This window comes from Mesocricetus auratus, unplaced genomic scaffold, assembly GCF_017639785.1.
Source record: "Mesocricetus auratus isolate SY011 unplaced genomic scaffold, BCM_Maur_2.0 Super-Scaffold_100013, whole genome shotgun sequence".
Classification (NCBI taxonomy): domain Eukaryota; kingdom Metazoa; phylum Chordata; class Mammalia; order Rodentia; family Cricetidae; genus Mesocricetus; species Mesocricetus auratus.
This window is the reverse complement of record NW_024429196.1, coordinates 20,994,932-21,022,924: the sequence shown is the minus strand read 5'-3', so window position 1 is coordinate 21,022,924 and position 27,993 is coordinate 20,994,932. Positions and strand designations below refer to the sequence as shown.

Genomic DNA, 27,993 nt, shown 5'->3' with positions numbered 1-27,993 from the left:
AGGAGGGCAGGAGGCTGGGGATGGAATCTCACGAGCAGTCCATAAAAACCTGCAGGTGCGATGATGAGTGAGAGTAGGAAAACAGCTGGGGAGGACATATAGGGAGAGGCAAGGAAAGGACTGTGATAGTTTCAGGAGACGGTCAATAGCACCAAGTGCAGAAAGGAAATGAAGAAGGACTCAGTTGTAAGTTGAGTAAATGAAGACAACAGAGGAAAATTTGGAATGGGAGGCAATCATGATAAAAGCAGCAGGGGCCCAGAGTGAAGGAGGCAAAGATGGCTTTAGGTGGGAAAAGAATCAAGTTTCCATGTCAGAGATACACATTGTTATAAATGCAAACTGGAAATCGTGATCCCAGCACAGGATGTTGGCATTTTGCACTTACAAATTCCTAATCAGGACTAGGATTCCGTATTTTGTTTTAACAAAACAAAAGCTGTAGGAGGTCTTCTTTAGCTTTTGATTTTAGAGTAAACTTTGCATAATCACCCTCTCCTCTGAGTTGTCTTGATTCAAGGACCTGGGTGGATTATTGCATGGTTTGTAGTCTTTGAGCCAATAAGAGAAAAGGAGAATGTAATATGAGTTTGAAATCAGATGCAGAAACTAATGACTGTTCTGGCAATCATTTGCAATTAAAATGTTCCTATGATACTTAGAGGTTGAAATTTATGTTAAAATATTTAATGAGAAATAGCAGAAGGAAAGAATTTGGACCTACAACACAAATGCATACAACTTTCAAGAAAATACCATTTGTAGATCTCTATTGCTCTTGTGGTCAACGTAGACAATTATAAGAGGAATTTGAATCTTGTTTCACAAATGTTTAGTTCTTCAGAAGTGTAGATTGGTTTTTCAATGGGCTCTTCCCACTTTTACTGTACATAATAGAATTCTATAGATGCCAGGTTTTATTAATGGCTATATACAGCTTTATTAACTTATTTTTAAAAGGACAGTAAAGATTGCCTACTCTACCATTTTGAAGCCATTGTACAGTCTTACAAATGTACAGGCCATTGAATCAAAATCTGCTGATTATTGTAGCTTATCTCATATCTCAGGTGCTTTTTCCTTGAGTATGACATTAGAGTTAAATTCTCTTGTACTTTTCATTTCCATTCTTTAATTTTTCTGTTAAGAAGAAATAAGTGAATATTAGAAGTTAAAACATAATTGTGTGTGTTCCTATGTGTGCTGGTGTGTGTGTATGTGTGTGCGTGCGTGCGCACAAGCACACATATGTGTGCATATGCATGTGTAGGTCAGAGGTCACCTCAGGTGTTATTCCTCAGGCACTGCCCACCTTCTATGCTGAAACAGTGTCTTTCACTGATCTGAAACTTGCAAAAGATGCTAGGCTGGCCAGTGAGCCCTGGGCATCCGACCTGTCTGTCTCCTCAGTACTGAGATCAAATGCATACCACCAGCTATTTTACGTGGGTTCTAGGGAACAAACTCAGGTCCTTATGCTTGTCAGGAAGTCACTTTTCAGAGTGAGTTATCTATCTCCCCAGCCCTAAGACATAGTTACAAAAGCCTCCTTCATCATTTTAGGAGCCCAGGCCATTTGTACAATCACAACCACCATCTAACCACAGGGCTTAACATCTCAAATTAGAACTTTACTTCCTTAAGTCTTTTGTCCATTTATACATGTCTTGGATTTGTATCTATGCTACCCTATCATCCTTTATTGAAGCTCTTGACTACTACTAGGGACACGTTTCTTGAATGTAAGTACTATAATTGGGAATGACATTGCCCTACTTTATTGGACTGAAATAAGTAATTAGGATCATCAGGATTTTACATATTTTGTCTGCCTTAAAAATTATAATCAATTCAGGCTTTTCCCATTTCCCTATGTGCTTTTTCATTTGTCTTCTTCAAAACTCACATATTTCTCCATCTCAGCTAACCACCAACCAAGACTGTGTGTGGCCTCCAGGGGAACTGATCTGGGCTCAGAACTCAGGAAGAAACAGTCTGCAGACAGGGATTCACCTGGGTCTTAATACCCTGCACTGCATATTATAGAGCAGAACAAATGCTTCTTCCATGCTAAATGCATCTTTTTCATAAAGAAAATAACCTAATGGTACACTTGGTTGTCCAGACCTAGCTTGTGCACCTATTTACCTGAGTCTTTCCTCTATTTGGTCTTTCCAACAGCCCACTCCACTAAGAAGTGGACTTACCCAATTTGTTGAAGGAGTGGGATGCTATCTATATCCAGTGAGTTTTCCACTTGGGTTAGGAGCAAACAGTTGTTAACATTCATTAATACTACTGCTCTCTATTTTGTTAATTGCAAATTATAAAACTTTCAAAATTTCAATTTTGTCAACTGAAATTTGTGATGATTAACATTTACTGTAAGTTTGACTAAATTTGCAGTCTCCTAGGAGATTGGTGAGAGACACCTCTGGGCATGCTTGTAATTTCCAGAGAATTACTCATGAGAGGGGAAGATAGTCTGAGCAGGTAGGTGGCACTATCATGTGGCCCAAGATGAATAAAAGGGGCAAAGGAGAAGGCAAGCTGAAAACATGTTCTCTATTCTCCAACTCCTGGTTTGACTTCTTTTCCACACAATCTTCTATTGTGTTGTGCTGACCAAGCATACAGGGCCAGGAGACCACGTGATGAACCAAATCACTAAAACTGTGAGCTAAAATAAATCCTCCACTTTGTGTTTGGTCAAAGCAAAGAGAAAAGCAACAACACTTGTCATTCCTTCTCTTTCAATTATGCAAATACTAAACTCAGAGAGTCAAATCCTTGGACACAGATCTGCCCCCTTTACCTATCTTGAATTATATTACTTTTATGGCTGCCTGGAACAATGGGGTTTACTGAATATTGCCAGAATGGACATTGTATTTTGAATTCAGTGAGTGTGGTGGCTAGTGATTTGGTCAGCACTCAAACTACCTTCTTATCTGTGCAGTAGATTTTTAATAATTGGGTGGAGAGTTAAGAGAATTAAGGGCCAGAGTGGAGAAATGGGAGTTGGTGGAATGGCATTCTAAGGGCTTTTGAGATATGACTCCAAAAGCTATCACCAGTGTTTAGTGAATTTGTACCTGAGCCATTTGGTTACACAGTCACAGAGCCCATGAGCCAGGCACTGAGCTGTACCCAGAGGAAGACAGGGAAAACCATGCATATTCTCATCTGTGCATTTTAGATAGGGTGGGCTGGCAGGGAAGCAGGACTGAGTGTCAGAGCACTGTGTTGCCCAAAGAAGTGTTATAGTCATTCTGCCTTTCTGGGAGAAGGCCAACAGCGTGGGTTTGGGGTTTTCCCTGTTCCTCATCTGGCCAGTGCAGTGACTGCTGCTCCTGTGGAAACAGTTGTAGAACTCTCCTTGGTTCAGAGTTATACCTTTTCCATCCTTCCCTCATTCTTTCCTTGGTCCTGTAGCTTCCTGACAAAGGCGTCTTTCCTTTCTGTTTGTGACTTTGGATTGGCAACTTGAGGTTGTAGCTTCAACTTGGAATCAGTGCAGGATAATGAACACCAATCAAGTTGGGTATCTTCATAGTAAGTGGGGGGGAGAAGCATCTATATGAGGCACAGTGTTCTCAGCCTGTCCTACCCCAAGTCCCTGGGTATGCTTGCAAAGAGGATGGGAAGTCTGGTGGTCTCTGACTTCTGCAGAACTTGAGAGTGTACCTCTTCCTGAGTCCTTATGGATGTTGTCTGTGAAACACTGATGGATGGAAAGTTGATGCTTTCTCTGTGCCTTTGCTACATGGTCAGAAGAGGATGAGCATTCAGGTGAGGAGATACAGGCAAGGAGGTAAGATTAGAATCATCACAGGTGGGTAAGGGCCTCATAAAAATATTGATTCATGCCAACAGTTCTGCAAAGTCCCGACTAAGATCAGGCTAGACCCTCCAGAGCCCCTCAGTGCCAAGACCCCCATATTTCAGCCCAGAAAATCTGAACACACCATTTTTCTATAAGGAGATTCTATTTTATGCTAATACATAAAATACAATGCAACAGAGTTCCAAAAATATGATGCTGTTTTTTCTTTTGCTATCCGTGTTTTTCTAAAGTTGATGCATGCTCACTGCGCATGTTGGTGGATTTCACTGTGACTTTTCATACATGCAGACATCACTCTTTGGTCTCACTTGCCTACTGGCTAACCCTCTCCTACACTCCTCTCTATCCCCCTGCCTTATCATCTCATCAACCCCTTTCCAGTAGTCTCTCTATTATTTTAATTGTAGATATCTTGATAGGTCCTTATAGCCTTGTACTTGCTATGTAGATAAAGATGACCTTGAGCTCCTGTTCTCTCTGCCTTTACCTCCCAAGTGTTGGGATTGTAGGCACTCAAGTCCCTGGGTGTGTCTGCTGGCTTGCTAAAATGATGATGAGATTTCGGGTGATCTTTTATTTTTATATTCTGTATTCCATATTGACAAAACTATAGGATTCTTGCTTTTTGTATGGTTTATTTTGCTTGATATGATGTCCTTTAGTTTCATTAATTTGCCTGCAAATGACTTGATTTCATTCTTCTTCAAGGTGTTTAAGTGCTCCATTGCCCGTGTGTGTCACGTTTCTTTTATCCATTCATATGTTGACAAGCACCTAGGCTGAATATTGTCACTTGGTTCTTGTTATTAGTGCCTCCATACACATGGAGGTGCATTCGAATCACAAGGTGACTGCTTCCCTGAGCACACAGTGTTTGCCTCTTTTAGACAAGCTAAGCTCCATGAGATTCAGGGATAGGTGTGGCACTGTAAGGACACACTGGGTAAGATGGGGCTCTCTTCACTTATCTTAACTGCCCAGCTCAGTGCCTCTGGGTGGGCTAACAACTGAAACTTAATGATTTTAAATAGATTTAAAAAATAATGGGGCTCAATATGACATTGACATACATGAATATCATTATTCCTGCCCTTCCTCCTGTCTTGTTCTTTTTTGTTCTTGGAATGGATTCACAGTCACACTTCGTTTTCATCTCTATTTCTCAGAAGTGGTCTCCATCCATGGTAGACTTAGAAGACTATAAGGGTTATATTACAAACACTCCTTAATCTTTACAAAAGAGCCACTTTCATTTTTCACAATCCCTGTTGCCCAGAGTTGTCAGGTGTGCCTGAGCACTGAAGGAGACTGAAAGCAAGAGCTGAAGTTAAAACCACCTGTATCTGGCAATTCTGTCTAATCCAATGTTTTCCTTCAGTCCTGTGCACATGATGACAACTCACCAGTATTTTTGCAGGACTCTGTCTGTGGAGCTGGACCACTGGCACATCCCTCTTCCTGACAAGATGAGGAATTGTAGCATTTCTCAAGAAGGCGCTGAGCTCAGGGGTGTCCTCTGGGGAGGCTGCAGGCTGCAGAGAGAAAGCAGGAGTCACCACACACAGCTGCATCACAGTTTTTCACATTGTCCTTCACCTCAGCATCTGGGCAGTTGGACTGGAGTCACATGAGAGTTCACCAAGGTTGGGCTTTGCCATTGGCACATTCACCAAAATGACTCACACTGACAATGAACAAGCCTGCCCACTCTTCAGTTACAGGAATCCATAAAGCACGGGAAAACACATTCTTGAGAAATTAATCTTGTAAGGATAAGGTTTTAAGAGAAATAATTTCCCCAGAAGGGCAGAAACCAAGAAGCTGACTTCTAAGGCATGAGTTATCTTGTTGCTGTCTTCTCATCATGAAGGGGGCTAACTAAATAGAGGCAACTTCAATGTGAAGGATAAACCCTGAGGTGTCTAGAAGGGCTGGGGATAGCCTGATGTGGTCTAACTGACTGTCTTCGTGACTGCGACCCTTTTCCTGTGATCACGAGAAGTGCCCTTGTGAGGAGAGCTGTGTCATAAGGACAGTGACTTTTACGATGTGCACACTGCTGTTCTACAGCTTGATTTCCACTCTTAGTAGTTTGTATTCTAAAACCAGTGATTTTATCTCAGTGTCCATGCTAAGAACAACTTCTGGCTGAAAACAGATTTGGGGATCCCAATGAACCACACACAACATTCTTGTGACATTATTTGCAGACATGCCTAACCTGCAGCTCATATAAGTGTCATGAAATCTATGAATGAGGCCCAATACAAAATAGTGAATGTACTTAAATCATTATTATTATTACTATGCTGTTTGCACAGTTCTCAAGTATAAACTTTGTAGAAATTTAGTGTTGTGACACAGTGACAAAAATCTGGAATACCCATGACCAACTGAATATAGAAACCTGTCCCCCACTTGCACCTTTCCTTTACTTGGTTTGTCTAAATGTGATGAGAGCAACACTGCTACACTAATGTCTTGACTGAGAAAAGCAATTCCAGCATAGCAGATGTGGGATGTACTACAAAAAATAAAACAGTGGTGCTCGGTGTATCCAAGGGCCTAGCAGAATCTACCAGACAGACAAAGGGATGGAATCTAGACACTTCAGAATGACAAGGGTCATGACACGCTGGAGTTAGCTCCTGTTGGCTTCCCTGGATTCATCTCACCAAAAGCCCTTTGATTCTCGCTCTGTAGCAGTATATCTGGTTTCCATTCCTGAGCTGCACCATCACAAAGCTCTGGGCTTCCATTTCATGAGGCACATGCTTTCTGTGGCCTATAAGTAACTATCAGGCCCATCCACAATTGCCACTGAGCGGGAGATTCTGTGGGTAAAGATTGAATTATAATTACCCAAGAGGGTTTGGATAAGTGACAATTGTTTAGAAGAGTATCAAGTGAAGTCCCGTGGCCATTCTCATGTTAAATCAGTCTCTTTCCATGCCAGAGTCTGTATAGTTTCAGGTAGCCAGGGCTGTACTGTGAGGTCCTGCCTCTTTCCCCCAGAAGCTATTAAGCAAGCAAACAAGAACTAATTTTCAATGGGTTAGAGTTGGGGTAGAACCTTAAGTCGATAGCCAAGAAGCTCACTCTTGAAAATGATACAGGTTGAACTATTTGGTTTACTTTTTATTTTGATGAGGGAGGAAACTTCTGAGGCTTATAAGATCTAAGGGAGGGATGGTAGAGGAGAAGAGGGTGAAGATACAGGAACCAGGGACATCAGATATAGAAAAATTAAGACTGGAGCAGCAGGAGGAAATGGTTTTTCTCCAAAAGTGTTTCAGAGAGAAGTTGAAGATGAGAGAGACTATCAGATGGAACATATCGTGGGCTGGATTTTGTGATGTGGAAATCGATTATTTGAATACACATGTGTCTTCAGGCCACTACCACTAGTAATATGAAGGAAAATGACTAGGAAATACAAACAATGTAGTAAAGGCTTGGAGAAGCCAATATAGAGACAGAGCTTCCTTGTGAAAAGGATGACCCCACGAAGACTTCCAATCACTAGGATATAAGGGGGTCACCAGCTACAGGGTGGAGAAACTGGGCTATGAAAGTATGTCTGGCTAGGATTTCCAGAGCAGTGACTTGGAAATTGCAGAAGGGAGATGATGACAACTTCTAAAAGAGTGTCCAGGTAAATCATCTTGTATTCTCAGCATGGCTGGAAAGAACGTTCAACAAAAGTTGGCTTTAAGAGTGGGCTGGGCTGGACCTACTGCTTCAGAGGAAGCATGCATATTAAGAAAGAAAGGTTCACTGAAGAGATGGAGTGAGAACATTATTTTAAAAATAGGAGAATGGATGAATAATAGGATGCTGAGTGTGGCAGAGGTAAGGTATCTAGAAAACATGTTTAAGACCAATGTCCAAAGCCCTGGTGAGAAGCATGGATGGAGTGAGGTGAGAACTCAGATGTGCCAGCTCCAGGGATGTTGGAATTTCCCAGGATAATGACAGAGCCTGGTCTTGCCAGAAGGATAAACAAAGGAGTTGTTCACAACTGCTCAGAAATAGAGGATCTGATAGAAAAGTGTTTACAGCCTAAGCTTAAAAATATTGAGCTCAGACAGACAATTAAGAATTGTGTAAATCCCTAATTCCTCATATGTTTTCCATTATATTTTCTGTATGTGCTGCTGTCACAGATTTCATATTTACTGTGTGCAACTTCTCTTTATTTTCTTTTTCTCTGAAACAGGGTCTTGTTATATAGCTCAAGCTAACCTTAACCTTAAACTGCTTCAGCCTCTAGAAGTTAGAGTGGACGTACTGGAAAAGCTGGGTCATGATTGTGTGTGTGTGTGTGTGTGTGTGTGTGTGTGTGTGTGTGTGTGTGTGTGTGTGTAGGTTCACATATGGGTGAGAGTGCACACAAATATGGATCTTAGAGTAGACATTTGGCTATCATTTTTCATGTGCCATCCATTTTGGGGTTTCCTGTTTTTGTTTGTTTGATATGGAGTCTTTTATTGGCCTGAAACTTTCCCAGTAGGCTATGTTGGCAGTCCAGAAATTTTCAGGGACTTGCCTGGCTCTGGCTCTGGATGCTTTCTTTACAGAGGTTCTTGTGTTGGCATGGTGGGTATTCACCAACTGTGCCATTTCCCTAGTGTCTTGTTGTAACTTCCTATTCTCAAATTATAACCTATGATTTTTATCAGCATTAATAAAACAATGGTCCTAAACCAAGACCTCTTTGTGTGGTTTCATCAGATGTGGCTTATGTGGAAATAAAGAACACATGTACAGGGGTACATTATAATTTGTCAATATTAATACATCGTCTCTGGATGAAGCATAGGTCCTCTGCTAGTTAGAAAACAGGGATCCTGCAAGACTGCAAGACAGGGGTCAATGGGACATGCTCCTTTTGTTTCATACCACTGTTTAGAACATAGAAAAAGCGCCGCTGGTGAGTACCATGGTCAAAGTTTCTTCAAACAGCTTGTGAGCCAGTTTCCTCAAATGGCATTCCAGAAATTATTTCACAAAAGAAAACATAACAAAAGGGGAGAAGTTATCCAAGAAATGTAAACAACAATTAAAATCCATTTTCTAGATGGAGAGTGCAGTCTCTTTCCCAGTTGGCCATGGTCAAACAGACCATGCCTTTCCTCGGCCTGAGATCAGCAGAGGTGAGGGAGGCTGGTCTACAAGCTTTCGGGTGAGGCAGACATGCAGTCAAGAGTAAACTGGTTCAATGTTATGTGACACTGCAAGAAAACAGTCAAGAGACTCCCTAAGAGCAAACAACTTCCTTCTGTAACAAGGAAATAATTGTTAGTAAATATGTTTCTTTTGCCAGCTGCTACTCAGAATTTGACCCCAACAAGACTTTTTCATCTTCGTAATTTTCCCCAAACTCCTCACTCTGGTGTCAGTTTAAATTTATGGATTAAAGGAACAATATGTAGCCAGAATGTGCAGCACAGTTGGAAAATTAGATTTGAAGAAAAGGGTTTGGTGAAATGAGACTGGTGGTCCTGAGAATCTGAACTTTAACATTGTATCCCATCTTTTTCTTGTTTGGAATGTGTCTTTAGAGTTCAGGTATTCCTAGCATACATGAAAGAACAAACCATACTCATGGACTATAATTAAATCTAAGTGGAGGCAAGCCTAGAGGGCCAGTGTACCCTGCAATTAAGACATACATGTTAAGGGTTTGTGGGCAGAGAGAAAACCCCACTTTTTCCCCCCGAGTTATGCACAGTCTAACTACAAGAATAAATGACTTAACTGATGGTGCTGAAGCTTCCTTAGTCTTTGGATATGGCATTTTCCCATTGTATGATATCTATGAGGTATGCACATATATACATTGTTTGTTGCATGTGGCTGCTCACATGCATCAGTCTGTGCATATGAGTGGAAGTCAATGGACTACCTCAGGTGTCATTCTTCAGGATGGAGAAGATGAATTCGGTAACAAGCACAGACGGTAGGTAACTGCAGCATCCTAACTGGAAAAGAAAACTAGAGCCAGGTGGGCTGTCTCACTCAGACCTTCTGAAGCTGTGGATGCCTAGGATGTTTCATCAAAGGAGGAGGGGGAGCGTGCAGCTGACACCTGACAAGAGAGGTTAAGTCACAGTGGCAACGAGTACTTTAGGTATGAAATAAACTGTGGCTGCAAACATTCAAGTTCTGTAAATGATTCCAAAAGGCATGGCATGAAAAGGCAGGTGAAGCGCTCTTCTTTCTCTGCCTTCTTCGTTTTAAAGGTGTATGTTAGGTGGGGTCTGGGGCGGAGGGAGCAGGCTGTTGTTCAGGAACTGACAAGTGTCCCTGAGTTTTGAATTGAGGAGAAACAGTAGACAGAAGCAGTTAACAAAAAGAAAGTACTCTTAGGGATAAGACAAACTATGCAAATTTGCCAAGCCACTGTCTGTAGGCCACTTGAGTCTAGAAAACTATTTGCAGGGCTATAATCCTTGACAGATGAACTGGTTCTGGGTCTCTGCCATCCCTGTTTGTATGCTCTGGTTCTAATTTGGACTTCCTGTGGGATCAGTCTTGCTGCTGAAGCAAGGCGAGACTCAGAGGCGGCTTCCTTCCTTACCTCCAAGGACAGTGCTTAGGATGTGGGTCTTTCATGTTGCTTGGTCTAGTCTTTGTAAGACCCTTCATGCCTGAGGAGTCTCCCCTTTTTTGAAGTTATTCCAGGAAGGTATTCTGGGGTTCTAATGGTCAACATTGCCTTTCTTTGAAGTTCCTCCAGGAAGGACTCTGGGGTTCTAATGTTCAGCGGTTCTGGGGTTCTAATGGTCAACATTGCCTTTCTCCTAGGCACGGTCTCATAGTCTTCCACCTTCTTCCTCATCAGCTCACACTTGGGCTGTTGATTACAAAATCTTGTCCATTGAAAAACTTAAAATCCTTTATTCTTCATGAAACTCATGGTTCCTTTGTTGGGTTTACTTTTTCAACCTCATCTTATCTAAAGATCACAGCATGTTTGAAAGGCTATCCAAACCCTGGATAGAGTCCACCCAAAAAACAAAATTGGTAGTTTGAAAAAAAATAATTTTACCATCTTTAGTATAGTTGAGAAACACTTTATTCAACTCTAAAATCTTATTCCAAGAAGGGTCTGGAACAAATTAGATTTAATAGATTGGTCTGAATGCTGCAGACAGTTGAATGTTTCAAAATGTTTTAGATGGTGGAAGGGGAGAAACTGCCACATTAAAATCCTTTCCTTCTGACCTAGACTATGAAGTGTGTAGGCAGAAACTTCATGGATGTTTTTATCCTTCTCCTGAAGATGTAGAAGATGGGTAACCAAACTGCGGAGGCACGGATGATTCACAGGACTAGGCTCAACTATAGGTTAAATATACTTTGGGGGGGGGAGAAGTCACTTACACAAGAAGCAGATGGCCACCGCATGGGCTGCTCCCTGTGATCCGACCAGACTCAAGAGAGAGCCGCCTATCCAGACCCCAGACCTAAACTCACTCTCCCTTATGTCCACACCTGTGACCATTCCAAATGTGATCGGAGCTACAGCTGCTGGCAGGGTGGATATCTCACTACAATTGCCCTTTTAGTCTAAAAAAAAGACTTAGGCTTGATACAAAACTATATACAAAGATAGAAGATATCAAGTATGCTCTAGGAGAAGGAAAAGTATGAACAAATACACTTAAGTCCTATTGCCAGTGAAGCAATTGTTTTCATTTAAATGGGGTTGGTTATAAATGGTTAATGATCACAACCAATCTCTTCTTAAAAATAAAAGGGGGATTATGGTATAGAAATTAATACTTTGTATTAGAATGGATTTTCATTTATTGATACAAATTTAAAATCAATTTTGTGATATGTATGCTTCTCCTCTTGTTAAGGTATTATGTTTATTTAAAAATGTAATATATAATTAAGTACAGATTATAGATAGTTACCTAAATAGTTACAAGTTATAGTTAGGTTAATTAGGTTTTCTAGAAATACAGAAATATATTTCAATTTGATAGACATTCTTCAAACCTTTCAAAGATCTACAAATATGGCATTTAAAATGGTTTAGGCGGCTGGAGAGATGGCTCAGCCATTAAAGGGTAGGCTCACAACCAAAAAATAAAATGGTTTAGGGTTTTTCTTGACAGTGAGACACAACTGCTCCTGGCATCCCCAACTGTGTCAAAAGGGAAGATAGACATCAAAGAAACTTGTTTTGGAGTTTGCTTCCAATATGGCAAGACTAGCCATCTGAGTAAGAAACTGCTCTTGTCTGAACTGTTTGGCTGTTTCTGTATGAAGTGGACATGCAGGACCCATAGGAAAGTGACTGCTGAAACAAGATGGGATTGCTACAGGGTTTCTGCTTCATGGAAGAGTCTGTCAGACATCCTGCAGGACACAGAGAAAATTGACTGACAAACTGCCAATATACGCAGACAGTTTAAAGTTTCCTACTTTACCGAGGAGTCTGCCAAACACACTATAGTCTATGGGCCAAAGATAGAGTATTACAGAAGAACTTTGGGTAACTGACCAAGCAGCAAGTGGTCTCTGTCAATTCTAGAGTTTATATGTTATCCTTTTGTGGTCTTTGATGGAGTTGAAGATAGATAGTTATGGTTTGCCTTAGTTATGATAAAAAATAAGTTACATGTAAGACCTTAGACTCACAAAGATAGGATAGATGATAGAATATTTTGTTTAAATCTTGTTAAATGTTAATGGACTAAGTATTAGAATTATAATTCTCACTTAATAACTGTTTTGTTATATATAATTTGACTATGTTAGAGTTAAAAGCTTTCTTTTTATTTAGACAGAAAAGAGGAGATAATGGGAAAAGTCTTCTGTACATATGTTTCTCATATTGGTTGATGAATAAAACACTGTTGACCAATAAGGAAGCAAGATAGGTGGGACTAGGAGACAAGGAGGATTCTGGGAAGTGTAGTAGGAGAGAGGTCACCATGTGATTCCCAGAGGAGAGGACACGAGTCTGGCGTTCTCGGTAAGATAAAACCATGTAGAAATACATATATTAGTAGTTATGGGTTAATACTTAAGACAGAACTAGCCAATAAGGAATCCTAGTCACCAGCCAACAACTTTATATTTAATAATGTATCTCGTTTGTTATTTGGGGGCTGAAGTGCGTATGGGACCTAGGCGGCTGGCGGGAAACACCAAACCCCAAGAGGTTGAGAGCATCACTACATAACAAAGCCACAACCTTTGGATTGGGAAACCAATGTGCAAGTAGCAGGAACTAGTATGTCCCACTTTTAGTGCCCTCTGCTCACTGCAGCTGGGCATTGGCTTCCTTGAGTGAAATATAGCAGCTGCATGGTTCTCTCTTCTCCTCTCTACTTTTCTGCTTTTCAGATTCTAAGGTTTGACAGGCCAAGCTCTGTGATTCTCCATGAAACTTAGGGTGATGTAGGCATCTAAATTAAAATAAAGGGTGCCCTGTTTTCTAGTGGTAACTATGTATGGTCACCCTTGTCCCATCCCATCTTGGATGCTGATGCTCTGCAGTTGAACAATGTGGGTGACATTGTTTGTTCATTGTTGCCTAAAGTGGCCATGGGTTAGAATTATTATACTGGTGGCCTGTAAAGGCACTCAATGTTCCCTCTTCAAACTTGGGAGACGCTGAAGTAACTTGATCAAATACCAGCTCCTACTGCGTAAACTGAGCCCTGTTAAGGTCAGACTTACTGGACCTTGATATATGTGTGTGAAGACTTTAAGGCTTTTGTTGAATTTGGAACACATCTTTGTTTGCACACAGGTCAAATTTCAGAGGTTTTGGGGAGATATTTGGCAATAAGGAAACATTTTTCTTTAAAAATCATGTTTTAAATGGTAACTCAGTTCTCAAGCCAGTCCACAAAAAAAAGTCCCAGGGAGAAAACCTTACTTAAGCTTCAATATTGTTTTGATGGCATGAAACTATGTATTTCTAATAAAAATAATAATATCCAGGACAATGGCCATATGAGTGATTATAAAACATAGAAAAATTATTTGTTTACTCTGTGATATTTAGTATTTAGGTAGGGATAGTTTTCTTTATATAGAGGGAAATGGGAAAGGGCGTCTATGTTTGGTAGACTCTAAGGGAATATCTACATCATTTCAAAGGCTTTATATTTGGTGGCTCTGGTTTTCTGTAGTGGGTGGCCTAGAAAATGCTTCTCAGGAAATCTGGTTTCTTTTCCGTAAGTATGTGAGAGAATCAGGCATGGAGGGGCGCCCTGTAATCCAAGGAGCCAGGAGCCAGAGGTGGGAGGATGAAGAGTTCGCGGCCAGCTTGGGCTGCATAGTGAGAACTTGTGTCAAAACAGAGCAGAATAAAAGAACAAAACAAAATAATAAAAGCATGCAGCAAAGCTGGTTAGAAGGTTGCACTGAGACAGCAAAGTCAAAAATCTTCTCAACTGTAAGTGAGCACAGTCAAGGATTTACATGAGAGAACACGTTGACTAGGATGTGTAACTGAGCACAGAAATGGGATGGTTACTAAGAGGAAATTGTTTGAATGGTGGCACAAGATGGACTGCTCAGGGACACAGATGTTTCGAGAGCCACTCCCCACCTGGAGCTCTCCTTATTCAAGCATTGTAGAGAAGGCCACAGTTGATGTAGAGATCCCAAGCGTTGACAATAAATGACCATTGAGTGCTCAGCCCCAAATGGGAAATCTATATCATCAACTAACCCACTTCAAATCACTTCCTAGCCTACTTCTAGCACTTCCAGATGCAGAGCTTGTGGAACACTGCAGAAGAGGTGGTGAAAAGAGTGCAAGAGCTGCAGGCTGGGAAGAGTGCTGTGAAAAGATGTCCCCTTGACGTGACAAGGCACTTGCACTTGCCTGCTCAAGGTCAAGCCACTTAAAACTCCAGCATGGATGGAGAAGGGGGCTGTGAGGCTCACCCTTAGAAGATGAAATATCAACAGTTGAGGCTTTTGAGTGGGGTGTCAATTTTCTTTGGAGGTGTGGTCACTGGTAGACTGCCCATCCTCTGGTGGGCATCACCAACTAGATCCAGCAGGTTTCCTTTTGAAAGGTATGTGTGAAGGTACATCTGACAGAGGATGTTTAACACTCTTTAGAGGAGCTTCTTTGGCATGAAATGGGAACTTACACAGAGACCCACAGCTGGACAATGGGCAGAGAGTGAGAGACTTTAGAACATTCATCTCAAATCTCTTCCCTCAAGACTAAAGAACTGGCTGAAAGATTATCAACGCCAGAGGTAGTGGATGGCTCCAAAGAAACAATGTCTTCTAGGCACAATAGGGTTGATGCAATATGAACTCACAGTCTGTGACAGCACGTACAAGACCTCACAAGTTCAAGCCAGAAACACAGCATGAGAAGGGGAAATGGACACCAAGTCTTATCCATAACCAAGAAGCTGTTTGCAAGTGATACCTGCTGGGAGAAAACTGACTTTTTCCTAGTGAACACTGGGTATATCATCCACGCTCCAAAGCAGGCCACATGCTCAGGAGTAGTTGACCAACGTAAGATAGACTCCATGGTATCACAGACAGATGCCCTGGGCTTGGTGCTGTATGTAATACCAACACTGTGGAGACTGAAACAGATGTTTCCTGGAATGCACTGGACAGATGGGCTGGCTGGATAGGAAAGCTCCAGGTTCAGTGAATACCTGGGATGATGGAGGAAGAGACCAGTGATGCTTACCTCTGGTATACACACACACACACACACACACACACACACACACACACACACACACACACACACTCACATACTCACTCACTCACAAATGTGCTGTCAATTAGCCTTGATATTGACATTTTAAGATTTTTAAGCCTATGTGTTGAAAATCTTGTAATTTGTTTTTCACTAATTTCTACTCATACTTAATACAGAACAAATTGTTTTCCTTTGCATTGTCAAGGAAGGAATAACTTACTGAATAAGTTAATAAATGTCACTAGTCTATTAAATATCTTAAGAGAAAAATAATATTCAGGTACTCTAAACTATAAGTGCTGCTGACATAAAAATAAAGGTTATCATTTCAATGTCTACTTATTACCAAGACAGTTTCTTTGAAATTTCTCTTGGAGCATGCTAAATTTTGTTAAAGCATATGAAGGAGACTAGGAAAATGGCCCAGGGGTTGAGAACACTGGCTCCTCTTCCAAGACAATTTGGGTTGTTCCCAGAACCCATCTGGTAGCTGAAAACCATTCCTGGCTCCAGTTTCAATGGACCCAATGCCCTCTTGTGATCTCTACAGGCACCCAGCAGGTATGTGATGCACATACGTATATGCAGGCAAAACTCTCCTGTGCATATATCAAATCTTTATAAAATATGTTGAGAACATAGCTTAAGAATTCATGCATTATTCTAATTAAGCTACTTTAAGGAGCTGTTGCTTCATATTGTCATAAAAACTTATATTCAGTTTTCACAGATTGAAAGTTTTTTTTTAAAGAAGCATAATTAACTTGCATTAAAAGAATTTCCTAGCCATGGGCACATTTTTAATATAAGTCTATTAGCAAGCTAAAGAATAACTTGGAAGCAGAGAATGCCAGGTGTTTAGCATACACTACCACTCAGTTTGCACGAATCTGTCAACATTTAATGCAAGTTATCTGTTAGTACTGTCCCTGTCACTGAAAATGATTGTTAAATTGCCACAGAGGGGGGAAAATCCTTACAGCCAGCATAGTGCACTTTAAACAAGTTACATAATATATACAAACATATGTAAACACTGTCAGACATAAGCCAAACATTGCACTCTGAGAGAGTTAGGAGCCTTCTGCTGAAGCATATGATTCAAGACTGTGAGATATGTTAAATGCAGGGCACAGTATGCACAGATCTGAGTTACTTAAAAGTATACACCAACATTTGAAGACATTATTCTTTAATAAGGTGTTGTCCTTGAAGACAAAAATCATCTCAATGAAGGGGAAAGAAACAGGAAATGAGATGAGAATTCCAGGAGCTATTTAAAATAATTTCATGTCACACAATGACTTTATTTATTATTGCTCCACAAAGAGAGTGGCTTATCACCCCTTGTGTCCTTTTCTGTGAGGCTCCAGTTAGTCCTCTTGCCTCTACATACAGAACATTTGGGGGTGAAAAAGGAAGCTATTCAGAGTGGCAGTGACCCCAGGCCTGTGGCTAGGTCTTGGATGGCTCAGTCTGTGGTTCCGGAAGTCTGCAACAGAGACACTGGGCCCTTGTAGAAGTAGGAGCGTGTTCTTGAGAGAGGTTGTCTTCTGAGGACAACATCTGATTCTCAAAGTTTTGTTTTTGTTTTCATGTAAATGTGACATTTTCAAGGGCTTATGTTACTTCATTTCTTTACTTCCCAGAAGGAACCCAAGCCAAATTTGGACCTTAATCTGGATGGGACATTTGGGCTCTTTGGTCATGAAGAAATGGCCGGGAGAGCATCTGCTTGAACAGAAGGTAGAGACAGGTAGAGAGAGGGAATCTCAGGCCCAGCCTAGAAGATTCTCTCAATAGATTTCCAGGCTCCTTCCAGAACCTCCATTTGAATCAAGCCCCAAGTTCTGCTCTGACCCAGCCTCATTAGAGACTTGAGTCAGGCCTCTCATACTTTCTCTAGAACCCCAGACTTTATTTGAACCCTGCCTCCTAATATACCTCCAAGAATCTTTTCTGATCCTGCTTCTAATAGACTCCTCAGGCCCCACCCTGACTCTGCATTCTAATAGGCCCAAGGTCCCTCCCTGACACTACGTTGTGCCCTAAAAGATCAAGAGAAAGGTTCTGCTAAATGATCACTGAAGCAACTTAAATTGAGCCACTGGTTAGAGCACACTCCTACCTTTATATCCTCCGGATTGATTTCAGGGTTTGTTTGACATCGTAGAGGTCCCAGAGTTTGAAGATGAAAAATATAGAGGAGAAACTCATCCCTTGCAGAGAATGGCCAGCCCACTTCAAGAATGGTGTCACTGATGGTACTGGGTCCAATATTGTGCAACTGCAAGAAGGTGACACATTAGGAAATGTAGTTCAACTCTGTCTGTCATGTATCTATTTTGAAAAGCACATGTTATTGGCTTTGACTATGGCAGTAGGAACTAGAACATAGAGTCCACCCAGGCAGGAGGAGCCCCGAATTCCCTTTGTGAAGATGTTCAGGGAAGACTCTGTTTGCAAAGTTGTGGACAGCGGTTGCCCAAAGACTGTGTAGATGAAGCAATTCATATCACAAATGCCTGGAACCAGAAGCATTTTAAACTTCAGAGTACTGCATAATGTAAAATCTCAGGGACAGGACCCTACTGTAAACACAAGATTATTGATACTTCAGATACACCTTATTATGCATAGTTGAAAGCAAACTTTTAGGTACTTTTACTTATTTATTTTAAGTATATTTGTGCATGTGCAGGCACCTATACACATATATGCCTGTGAAGGCCTGAGGTTGGCATCAGCTGTCTTCCTGGATTGCTTTCACCTTAAGTATTGAGATAGTCTCTTACTTGATCTCAGAGCTCACTGCTATGCGGCTGACCTAATTATTCAGCTTGCTCCAGGGATCTTCTGTCTCTGTTTCCTAAACACTTTGATGACAACCAGGTTGCCACACACACATGGCAAGGCTCTACCCACTGAGCCAACTGTCCCAGTCCATAATAAGTGTTTTTCAATGTGCTTGTGTTTTGACTATGTATGATCTGTCCCATGAGGTCAGGTGTGGTATTTTCTGCTTCAAAACAATTGAACTTTGTAGCACATTTTGTTGTTTTCAGATTTAAAAGGCCCCATCTGGGCTCACTGTGTGCAACCACTGCTATGCTTACCTTGAATTTATGTAAATGTAACAGTAGCACTAGAAATGCTATTTTAATTATAGGCTTCCCAAGTGTAGTCATCCTTTCTTTACATTTGGAATTTGCCTCCTCCTGCCTCACTACTGACTTGTCAATTGCAACCATATGTGATGCACTCTCTTTCACCCTCTGGGAAGATGGCCATCCATCAGGCGCCAAGGCCAGTCTGTGCGTCCTAGAAGTCTCTGCCAGTGAGTGTTTCAAAGCTGAGACTCTGGTATGTTGTCATTAACCAATCCCAGAGAAAGGAAGGTGACATCCCATGACGACAAACATTTTAAACACGTGAATTCTACTCAGAGGACACAGACCCCTTCCCCCCAAACACTCGGCACATTGGAAGGAATTATGAGTTTACAAATTCTCTTTAAAATTAGTAGACATCTTGGTGCCCCTTAGTTCTGACAATTATCATCAAAATCTATAAAGCAACATTTTTGTCTATTTTTGTTTGTTTTCTTTTTGCTTATTTGATGACCTGCTTAATTCACATTGTTAAAGGAGTATGGCATCCACTAACATAGCATATTATGAAGCTTGAGATTAGTGTGTAAGAAATATTTGGTGATTTGGTGGGCATCCTGGGGACTGCATTAAACTTTTATGATGTTTATGCTAATCCTAGAAGCAGGGCTGCTCAGAAATGATTGAATCTGAACATTTTCCCAAACTTTGAAGTTTTACCATTCTTAAGAGGAAATTGGCTCACACGGTTAATGAATAATTCCACTGCTTGCTATTTTCCCTGTGAAGTTCTTGACCTGAGTTACGCGGGGACAGGCAGTCCTTTTGTTATCGGAAGAGTCTGAGCTCAGGCCAGGGCTTCTGAAGATACAGATGAAGCAAGCTTTTATGCCACAAATACTCAGGAGTTATCACTTCTTCCCCATGGATGAAGAGATCAAGTTTGGGAATGTCTTCATTGTTAACCCTGGGGAAGCTCTTCATAGCCCTTTGTGATGGACAGTGTTAACTTGTCAGCTGGACAGAAGCTAGAATCACCTGAGACATGGGCCGGCCCATGGGGGATTATCTTGCCCTGCATTGATGTGGGAAGGTCTGTTTTTAATTAATTGTGGGTGGGACTATTTCCCCTGGGCTGTATAAATGAGGGACATGGACTGAGCATGCATTTCTCTCTGACTCCTGAGTGTAGATGCAATGTGACCAGCTAGACTCCAGTGCCTGCCACTATGTCCTCCTTGCCTGCTGCTGTGTCTTTCCTGCCATGATGAACTGTATTCCTCTAGAACTATAAACTAAAGCAAACCCTCTTCCCCTAAGTCGCTGTTGTTAGTGTATTTTATTACAGCAATGAAAAAGTAACTAATACATTCTTGTCACAAGATGAAAGTCATATTCAGAAATAAAATGACCCCTAATGAAATTATGCTGTAACCTTAGATCAGTGTCTTACTCATCCATCATCAGAGAAGCTTCCTCCTGCAGTGGATGGGATCAGATACAGAGACCCACACCTGGACAATGTGCAGAGAGTGAGACTTGGAACACTCAGTCTTAAATGGGATGTTTCTCTCCATTAGCTCCTCCCCCCACATGCCCCACCCCTCCACCCAAGGTTAGAGGGTGCTGTAGAAGAGGAGGTAAAAAGATTATAAGAGCCAGACGTGGTGGAGGACACCGAGGCAACAAGGGCTTCCAAACACAACAGGATTGACACACATAGGAACTCACAGACACTGTGGCAGTGTGTACAGTCCCTACATGGGTCCTTGCCAGGTGGGATCCCAGCACTGAGAAAGGACATGGACACAAGCTCCCTTACCTAATCTTGAAGCTACCTCCAACTGATAATCATTTGCCAATAAAAAATGAGTTTTTTTCAATGGAGTCTCACTGTGCATAGAAACCACTCTTAAGGCCAGGCCCCATGCCCAGCTGTAGATGGGCAACACCTAACAAACTCAAAGGCATTTTGAAGTTCTTTGTGTCATAATGCTTTCTTTGTCAAGGCTTTTTCTTCTTTCCTTACAAGTCCTTTGCATATACCGGTTTCTTGTTTTGTGTATTTATGGGATTTCTCCATGTACAAATGTATATGTCCTGGGCCTATATATGTTTCTTGAACTTTTTCTTTGGCTCTTACTTGTTCTGATCGTTTGTTTTTATTTTTTCAAATTTTATTTTATTACTGTTTCAAATGCCTGTTTGTATTCTAATGAGAGAGAAAGGAAGAAAGGATATGGATTTGAGTATGTGGGGCAGTGAGGAGAATCTGGGAGGAGCTGAAGGAGAGGAAACTATGATCAGAATATATTGCATTATAATCTATTTTCAATTGAAAAGAAGTCATATTCAGAACAATTGGTTCAGTGGCATGAAGGAACAGAGAATGAATGGAGAAGGGATCCTAATCAGAAAGTTGAGTGGAACTTCATTTTACTGAAATTCCTTGCTGGGTCCCCTGGAAATGAATTACTACATGACTAATGGGATTAACTTTCGAGAAAAAACTAAATACTGCTAAGTTAAGCCTCTGTCATATGTTTATTTTTTCTTTAAATTTAAATGTTTTAGGTAACATGTCCATAAATGATCCCACTATTAACAGTTTAAGACTGTGTGGAAAAAGGACACCAGGATCTTTCTGGTGGAATGCTGTTGCCTCCGAAGACAGTTGGCTAATCCATGGAGTATTCAGATCTCAGAAAAACGTATTCATTTTTTATTTCAGTTACACAAATCACAAAGTAAAGTTATTCTATCATGTTCTTGCCCCCTAAACTGTATCTGTATTGTGGCACAATAATGAATAATTCATAGAGTATTCTAATAGTAGCTTATAGTTAAGGACATTTAGTTTATATATAGGTAAGTTTAAAGATATCTGAAAATGTGAATATAAGGAAATACAATCAACGGAGGTAGGTGGGTTTTTTATGCATAGGCTATCCAAATATTAAGTGGAGAACAAATAACATTTTTTAATGACCACTTAATAAGATAAAGTGTGTCTTGCCAGGCAATAGATCTCACCACTGAGGACTGAGTGTTCATGTCTCTGGTTAGTTATTCAGCACGGCACCCATTGGCAGTCATTATATCCATCATAGCACAAGTACTGGGACCTGAGGTTCTATGAAGTTCTTATTAGTGAAGAGGACACCAATAAAACCTTAAAAATTTTAATATAAGAAATAACTATCTTGGGCTGAACAGATGGTTCAGTAGTTAAGAGCATTGGCTACTCTTCTAGTGGACCTGAGTTTAGTCCCCAGCATCCACAAGGCAGTTTACAACCTCCAGTAAAGAGGGTCAGCTGCCACTTTCCGGCCTCCACACCCACCAGATACACATGCTGTGCATATATATATATATATATATATATATATATATATATATATATATATCCCCAAAACACATACATTAACAAACTAATAAGAAAGAAATAGATACCTCATAAATATGTTCCACCAAAGGACCAACTTCCTCCTCCTTGTGAGGCTCCTCTTCTGGTTCCCAGCTGTGGATGGGCAGAACAATCTGCGGAGGGTGGGACACTCTGGAATATGGGATATCAGGCTGATTACTGATGCGGGCATACTAAGGATGCCTTCCTTGCATACTGACATATAGTTACATGTGTTACAAAGGAAGCAAACTGCTCTCCAGTTTTTCTGAGGATATATCTGACACATGGTCAGACACTGATAGAAAGACTTGGTGAAATGACTGTGGGAATAGTAGAGACTCGGAAGCACTGCATGTTCTTATTTCCTGGCCTAGAGTACAGCCACTGTTTACAGCCTTGTGCATCTGAGACACTAGGGAGCAGAGTAGAGAGCATGTTTGAATGGACAAGAACAACTGGACACACGTATGCACATTCAAAAAGTCTGCTGTTATCTACTCTTTATCGGCATGTGTATGTGTCTCTGGGCATGGGGGTCATAATCCTTGCTTTAATTCAGAGTAAGGAAGTGTGTGTGTGTGTGTGTGTGTGTGTGTGTTTGTGTAAACACGTTTAGACTCGTGTGAGATTTATTCAATATCTAGTTGGGAAGAAATACAGTTTCTGGTTAAAGAGGTCTGCACAGAACAGTGGTCACTCTGTATGTGTTCCTTCTGTGTGATTCCTTTGCTTCTGGTTCCTGCGTGGAGTAGAGCCAGACTCAGGGGCAGATATGATCAAGTATGACAAAGCCTAGAGTTGTCCTGGGACAAGAGAGGCAGAGCCAAGTGTTGTCATCATTGAAATTAACTAGACATTTCCAGTGTACACATAGACAAACTTGATGAGTTGATGAGTGAGATTTAGTTTGTGACATCTTGTGTACCTGTGTGTGTGTGTGTGTGTTTACGCACCCGCGTGTGCGCGCATGATGTGTGTGTGTGTGTACATGCGTGATGTGTGGTGTGGGCATGTATGTGCATGTTCATATGTACTCCCCTCTCCTGGGGGAAGCAGAGGCCAGAGCTTGATGCTGAGATGTCATCCTCAATTGCTTCTCCACCTTATATTTGAGACAGGACAGCTCACTGAACCTTGCATTCGTGTTTTGGCTGTGCTGGGCTGGCTCAGCAGCAAGCTCCTGGAATCCACCCATCTCTGCAGTTCTGTGTTGGGGTTTGGGGAGTTTGCATAGCCACACACAGTCCTTTCCACGGATTCTTAGGATCCAAATTCAGGTCCTTATCTGTACAGCAAGCACTTTACCTTGAGTCACTTCCCATTCCCCAAAGTGAATGCTAAAAGATACTGCTTTCTAGAATCTTATTGGGAAAAGGCATCTTTGAAAGAATCCCTCAATTTTAAGTGAAATATAATTTCAACAGAACAAATCACTACAAACTCTGCTTTAGGAATATTCAGTAATTATTGCAGCCTCTAGCAATTCAAACATTTTTTTCTTCTAGATCCATCAATCTATTAAGGGCTCATTCCTCTTTATTCTTGAATAATATTCCTTTGTGTGGTTTGTTTACCATTGACTCACTGGAAACCATTTGGGTTGTTTACAGTTTGGGACTATTACAAATAAATTCCTATAAACATTTATATAGAAGTTTCTGTGTAAACTTAAGTTTTCATTTTCTGGGAATAAAATATTTTCTGGAATAAAAAGCAGTTTTGATAAGTTGAAGTTTGCTTGCTGTCAGGGACTTAAAAACCAAGGATTTGGTTTTATATGATGTATAATCTTTTTAAGAAAATAGTAGGGCTTGCCTTCAATTTCTATTAATTCCAAAAATGTATTGTCTTGAATAAGGTAGGTTGACCCTACCTTTTATGAATAGTATCTTATATAGACAGGCTTTGGCTATTCATGGGTTTTCTCTTTTTAAATTTTTCTTTTTATTATTAATTGTGTGTGTGTGCGTGTGTGCGTGTGTGTGTGTGTGTGTGTGTGTGTGTGTGTGTGTGTGTGCCATGGTATGGTATACCCATGGAGATCAGAGGACATCTTGTATGAATTAGTACTTCCCTTTTACCATTTTGGTGTTGATTCTGGGGATAATAATTGGGTCCTTAGGCTTGGCAGTAAGTACATTACTTGCTGCACCATATTGTGAGCCCTTCTTCCTCTCTTAATACAGCCTGTCCCACTGGACTATTCCTAAAAGTCTGCGTATTTTGGTAATTCTTCATGAACCTAATATATATATAGTGTTGCTACTGACAGCTAAGTTTACTTAGTGCATATCTGTGTGTTAAATCAATCCTTTGTCCTAATGAATTGTATGCCAACTGGCTCAAGACATTGTTGATGCTGTGCAGTACTGAGTCAAATGGACTCAGTTCTAAGAACTCCTACACACTCAAAATACTCTACTTAAGATTATTTTAGCCATCCAGGAAATGCAAATCAAAACAACTCTGAGATACCATCTCTCTCCTGTCAGAATGGCTAAAATCAAAAACACCAATGACAATTTATGCTGGAGAGGATGTGGTGAAAGAGGGACACTCCTCTATTGCCTGTGGGAGTGCCAACTGGTTCAGCCACTTTGGAAATCAGTATGGAGATTCCTCAGAAAAATGGGAATAAACCTACCACAAGACCCAGCAACTCCACTCTTAGGCATATATCCAAAAGATTCACATTCATACAACAAAGATGTCTGTTCCACTATGTTCATAGCAGCTTTATTTGTAATAGCCAGAACTTGGAAGCAACCTAGATGTCCCTCAACTGAAGAGTGGATAGAGAAAATGTGGTACATCTACACAATGGTGTACTATTCAGCAGAAAAAAGTAATGGAATCATGAGATTCGCAGGCAAATGGATGACACTAGAAGAAACCATCCTGAGTGAGGTAACCCAGTCACAAAAAGAGAAACATGGCATGTACTCTCTCATATATGGATTTTAGACATAGATCTGGGGAGTGCCAGCCTACAATCCTATGGCCAGAGAGTCTGGGAAACGGAAACTTCATTTAGTGGCTGATCGAAGAAGAGGCAGACTCCCTTGGTTAAGTACTGAGCTGAACTCAAGAAAGCCAGTAACAGAGAGGGAGGACTGATGATCAAAGGGATTAAGACTGGGCTGGTTTAACCCCCAGAAACAGCTGACCAGACAAAGGTTAACTCTTGAATCCCAGGCATCAGCCTGGGAATCCAGCATGGAACTGATCAAGACCCCCTGAATCTGGGTGTCAGTGAGGAGGCCAAGTAATCTATTGAGCCTTGGGCAGCAGATCAGTACCCATCCCAAGTATACACACGGACTTTGGACTCCCATAGAACAATGTGAGGTGCACTCTCACCCTGAACTCTTGGGGAAGGGTCCAGGCCCTGCCCTATATGAAATGACAGACTATGGACACCCCCATGGAGGGCCTCACCCTCCCTGGGGGAATGAGGGGATAATGGGGGGGGGTTGGGGGTAGGGCACGGGAGGAGGGGAGGGAAAGGGAGAGGGACCTGGAACTGACTTGTGAAGCAACCTTGTTTCTTATCTAAATTTAAACTGGAAAATAAAAAAAAAGATTATTTTAAGCTACAAAACAACAACAAATAAAAATGGCCTTAACATAGTACACAATAAAGTAGCTCAGAATAAACACCATTGACCAAAAGAAAACTAGATTTTCCTAAACGCTAACATGGAAGATCTTCAACACAGCAACTATTTGTTCTTGAAGAATTAAACATTGGAACCAATGTTTTAAAAGCATAATCAGAGGATAGAGTTTCTCTATGTGATATGGCCAAAAAGAACTTCTACACTGTCAGAGAATAAACTGTTGTCAATTGTTGGACATTAATGTAGCAATTAAAACAACAGCATTCACACGAGAAGTCTGGTTTTAATTAGTTGTTTGGATTGCTGACAACAATGAATAGGAATTCCCCCTTTTCACTGTAACTGATGGCAGTAATACACCTGAAAACATTAATTCCGTAAGATGAATGTGTGAGAATGAAGGCAGGTACAACGTTTCAAGTGACTTGGAATTACCTATACATTATTGAATATGAAAAAATTTTCCTCATTTAAATTTATTTACAAAACAATTTAAATTTAGAATTACAAGACAGATCATACATATGGCATTGTTGTTATTATTATTATTGGTTTTATGAGACAGGGTTTCTCTGTATAGCTCTGGCTGTTCTGGAACTTGCTCTGTAGATCAGCCTGGCCTCAAACTCAGAGATCTGCTTGCTTTTGCATTCTTCTGCCTCTGCCTCCCATGTGATGTGATTAAAGTATGCACTGCTATGCCTGGCTTAGATTTATACAATTTTTTGGTTAGCAAAACTAAAATAAACTACAGGGTGTTGGTGGCACAGATCTGTAATCCCAGATACTCACAGGCCTGTAATTCTAGCTACTCAAGAGAGTGAGGCAACAGGACTGAAAGTTCAATAGTTACAGAGTGAGTGAGTTCAAGGCCCACCTTGGAAACTTAGTGAATTCTGCTTCAAAAGAAAAAGTAGAAAGAAGCGTAAGGAGGTCTCTGCATGACAATGTTACTTAGCATGCCCAGGGTCCTAGGTTCAATCCTAGCACTGTGAAAAACAAGCACATCCCAACGAATGCAAATAAAAAAAAATGTCAAAACTCTTAGATGAGCATAGGGAGATGAGATGAGGGCTCATGAAAACAGTAAAAATTAATGCTTCTTTTATTATTTAATTATTTTCTTCTTTGAGCTTTTAAAACCGTGGTTCTTTGAGAAAGAGACAAGGGAATGAAATGAAATTAAAACTCAACAAAAAATAAAACAATCCTAACTTGTAACTCCACATCACGGTACTTCAAGTTAGTCACTGCTCTTGAGTCTGATGAAACAGAGAAATCAGAAAGCAAATAAGAAAATATTTAGAACTGAAGTCTAAGGAAACCCAACAGCAGCAGCTTATAATGTTGTTAAAGTCATTCTTTTTTTTTTCTCAATCTTGTGTGTGCATGTGTGTATAAGTATTTATGTGTGTGTTGTGTGTGTGCACATGATTATATGAGTATGTATGGATGTTTGTTCATATATGTAAATGAGTGGCATATACTTGTGTATGTGTTCCTATATGTGTATATATGTATGTGGATCCCAGCGGTAACAGCAGGTGTCTTTGTTTGTCACTCTCCAGAGTGGTTTTTGATACAGGTTTCTGACTGAAACTGGAACTCACTGATTGGAAAAGACTAACTGGCTAGCAAACCCCAGTGAGCCTCTTCCTCCCTCCTCAGTACTAAGATTGCAGCCATGCATGCCATACTTGGCTTCTTAGAGTGGGGGTTGGATCTTAGGTGGCCATGCTTGCTCTGCAAACACTTTACAAACCAAGCCATCTCCATGGCCCTTGATTAAGAAAACTATATAGTGCTTATATTTTACAAGGAAAAAGAAAACACTCCAAAGATAGAATTTCTAGATAGAACTGAAAGAGAGAGAAGAGAGAGAGAGAGAGAGAGAGAGAGAGAGAGAGAGAGAGAGAGAGAGAGAGAGAAGAAAAAGGAGACAGATCAAACCCGCTAGAGAAAAAATAGTACAGAAAAGCACAAAAGGCAAAAAGGAAAAGAAGCAGAAAGAGATGCGTGTCCAGGTTCTGGTAGAGAAGTCACCCTCCTCTTTGTTCCCCAGAACAAGGCAGTGATGGAAGAAGATGGTCCTGCCCTAAGAGGCACAGTAGGAAGAAGTCAGAGGCTGTGTATAAGTGTGAGGCAAGAGAGGGGCAGGAGGGGCAGGAGAGCTACCCAGCCACCTCTGCCCACCCTGAAATCAGACTTCCTGCCCTGGGGGAGCTAAGGATTCCCAGTGGGAGGCAAGAACAAGAAGCCCAAACTGGAGAATATGCCCTCAACAGGAG

General features: G+C 40.9%; 1 protein-coding gene across 1 annotated transcript in view; it reads right to left on the bottom strand.

Moving 5' to 3' along the window:
* The window catches only part of Itga8 (integrin subunit alpha 8), a 174,543-nt gene that overhangs the window by 25,768 nt on the left and 120,782 nt on the right, over positions 1–27,993 (bottom strand). Inside the window, exons 24-26 of the mRNA XM_040755473.1 lie at positions 22,130–22,235; positions 17,695–17,853; positions 5,251–5,379 (exon numbers count right to left, since the gene is read on the bottom strand). Of these exons, the coding sequence (XP_040611407.1) occupies positions 5,251–5,379; positions 17,695–17,853; positions 22,130–22,235 (394 nt within the window). The remainder of the gene's footprint in view (positions 1–5,250; positions 5,380–17,694; positions 17,854–22,129; positions 22,236–27,993) is intronic.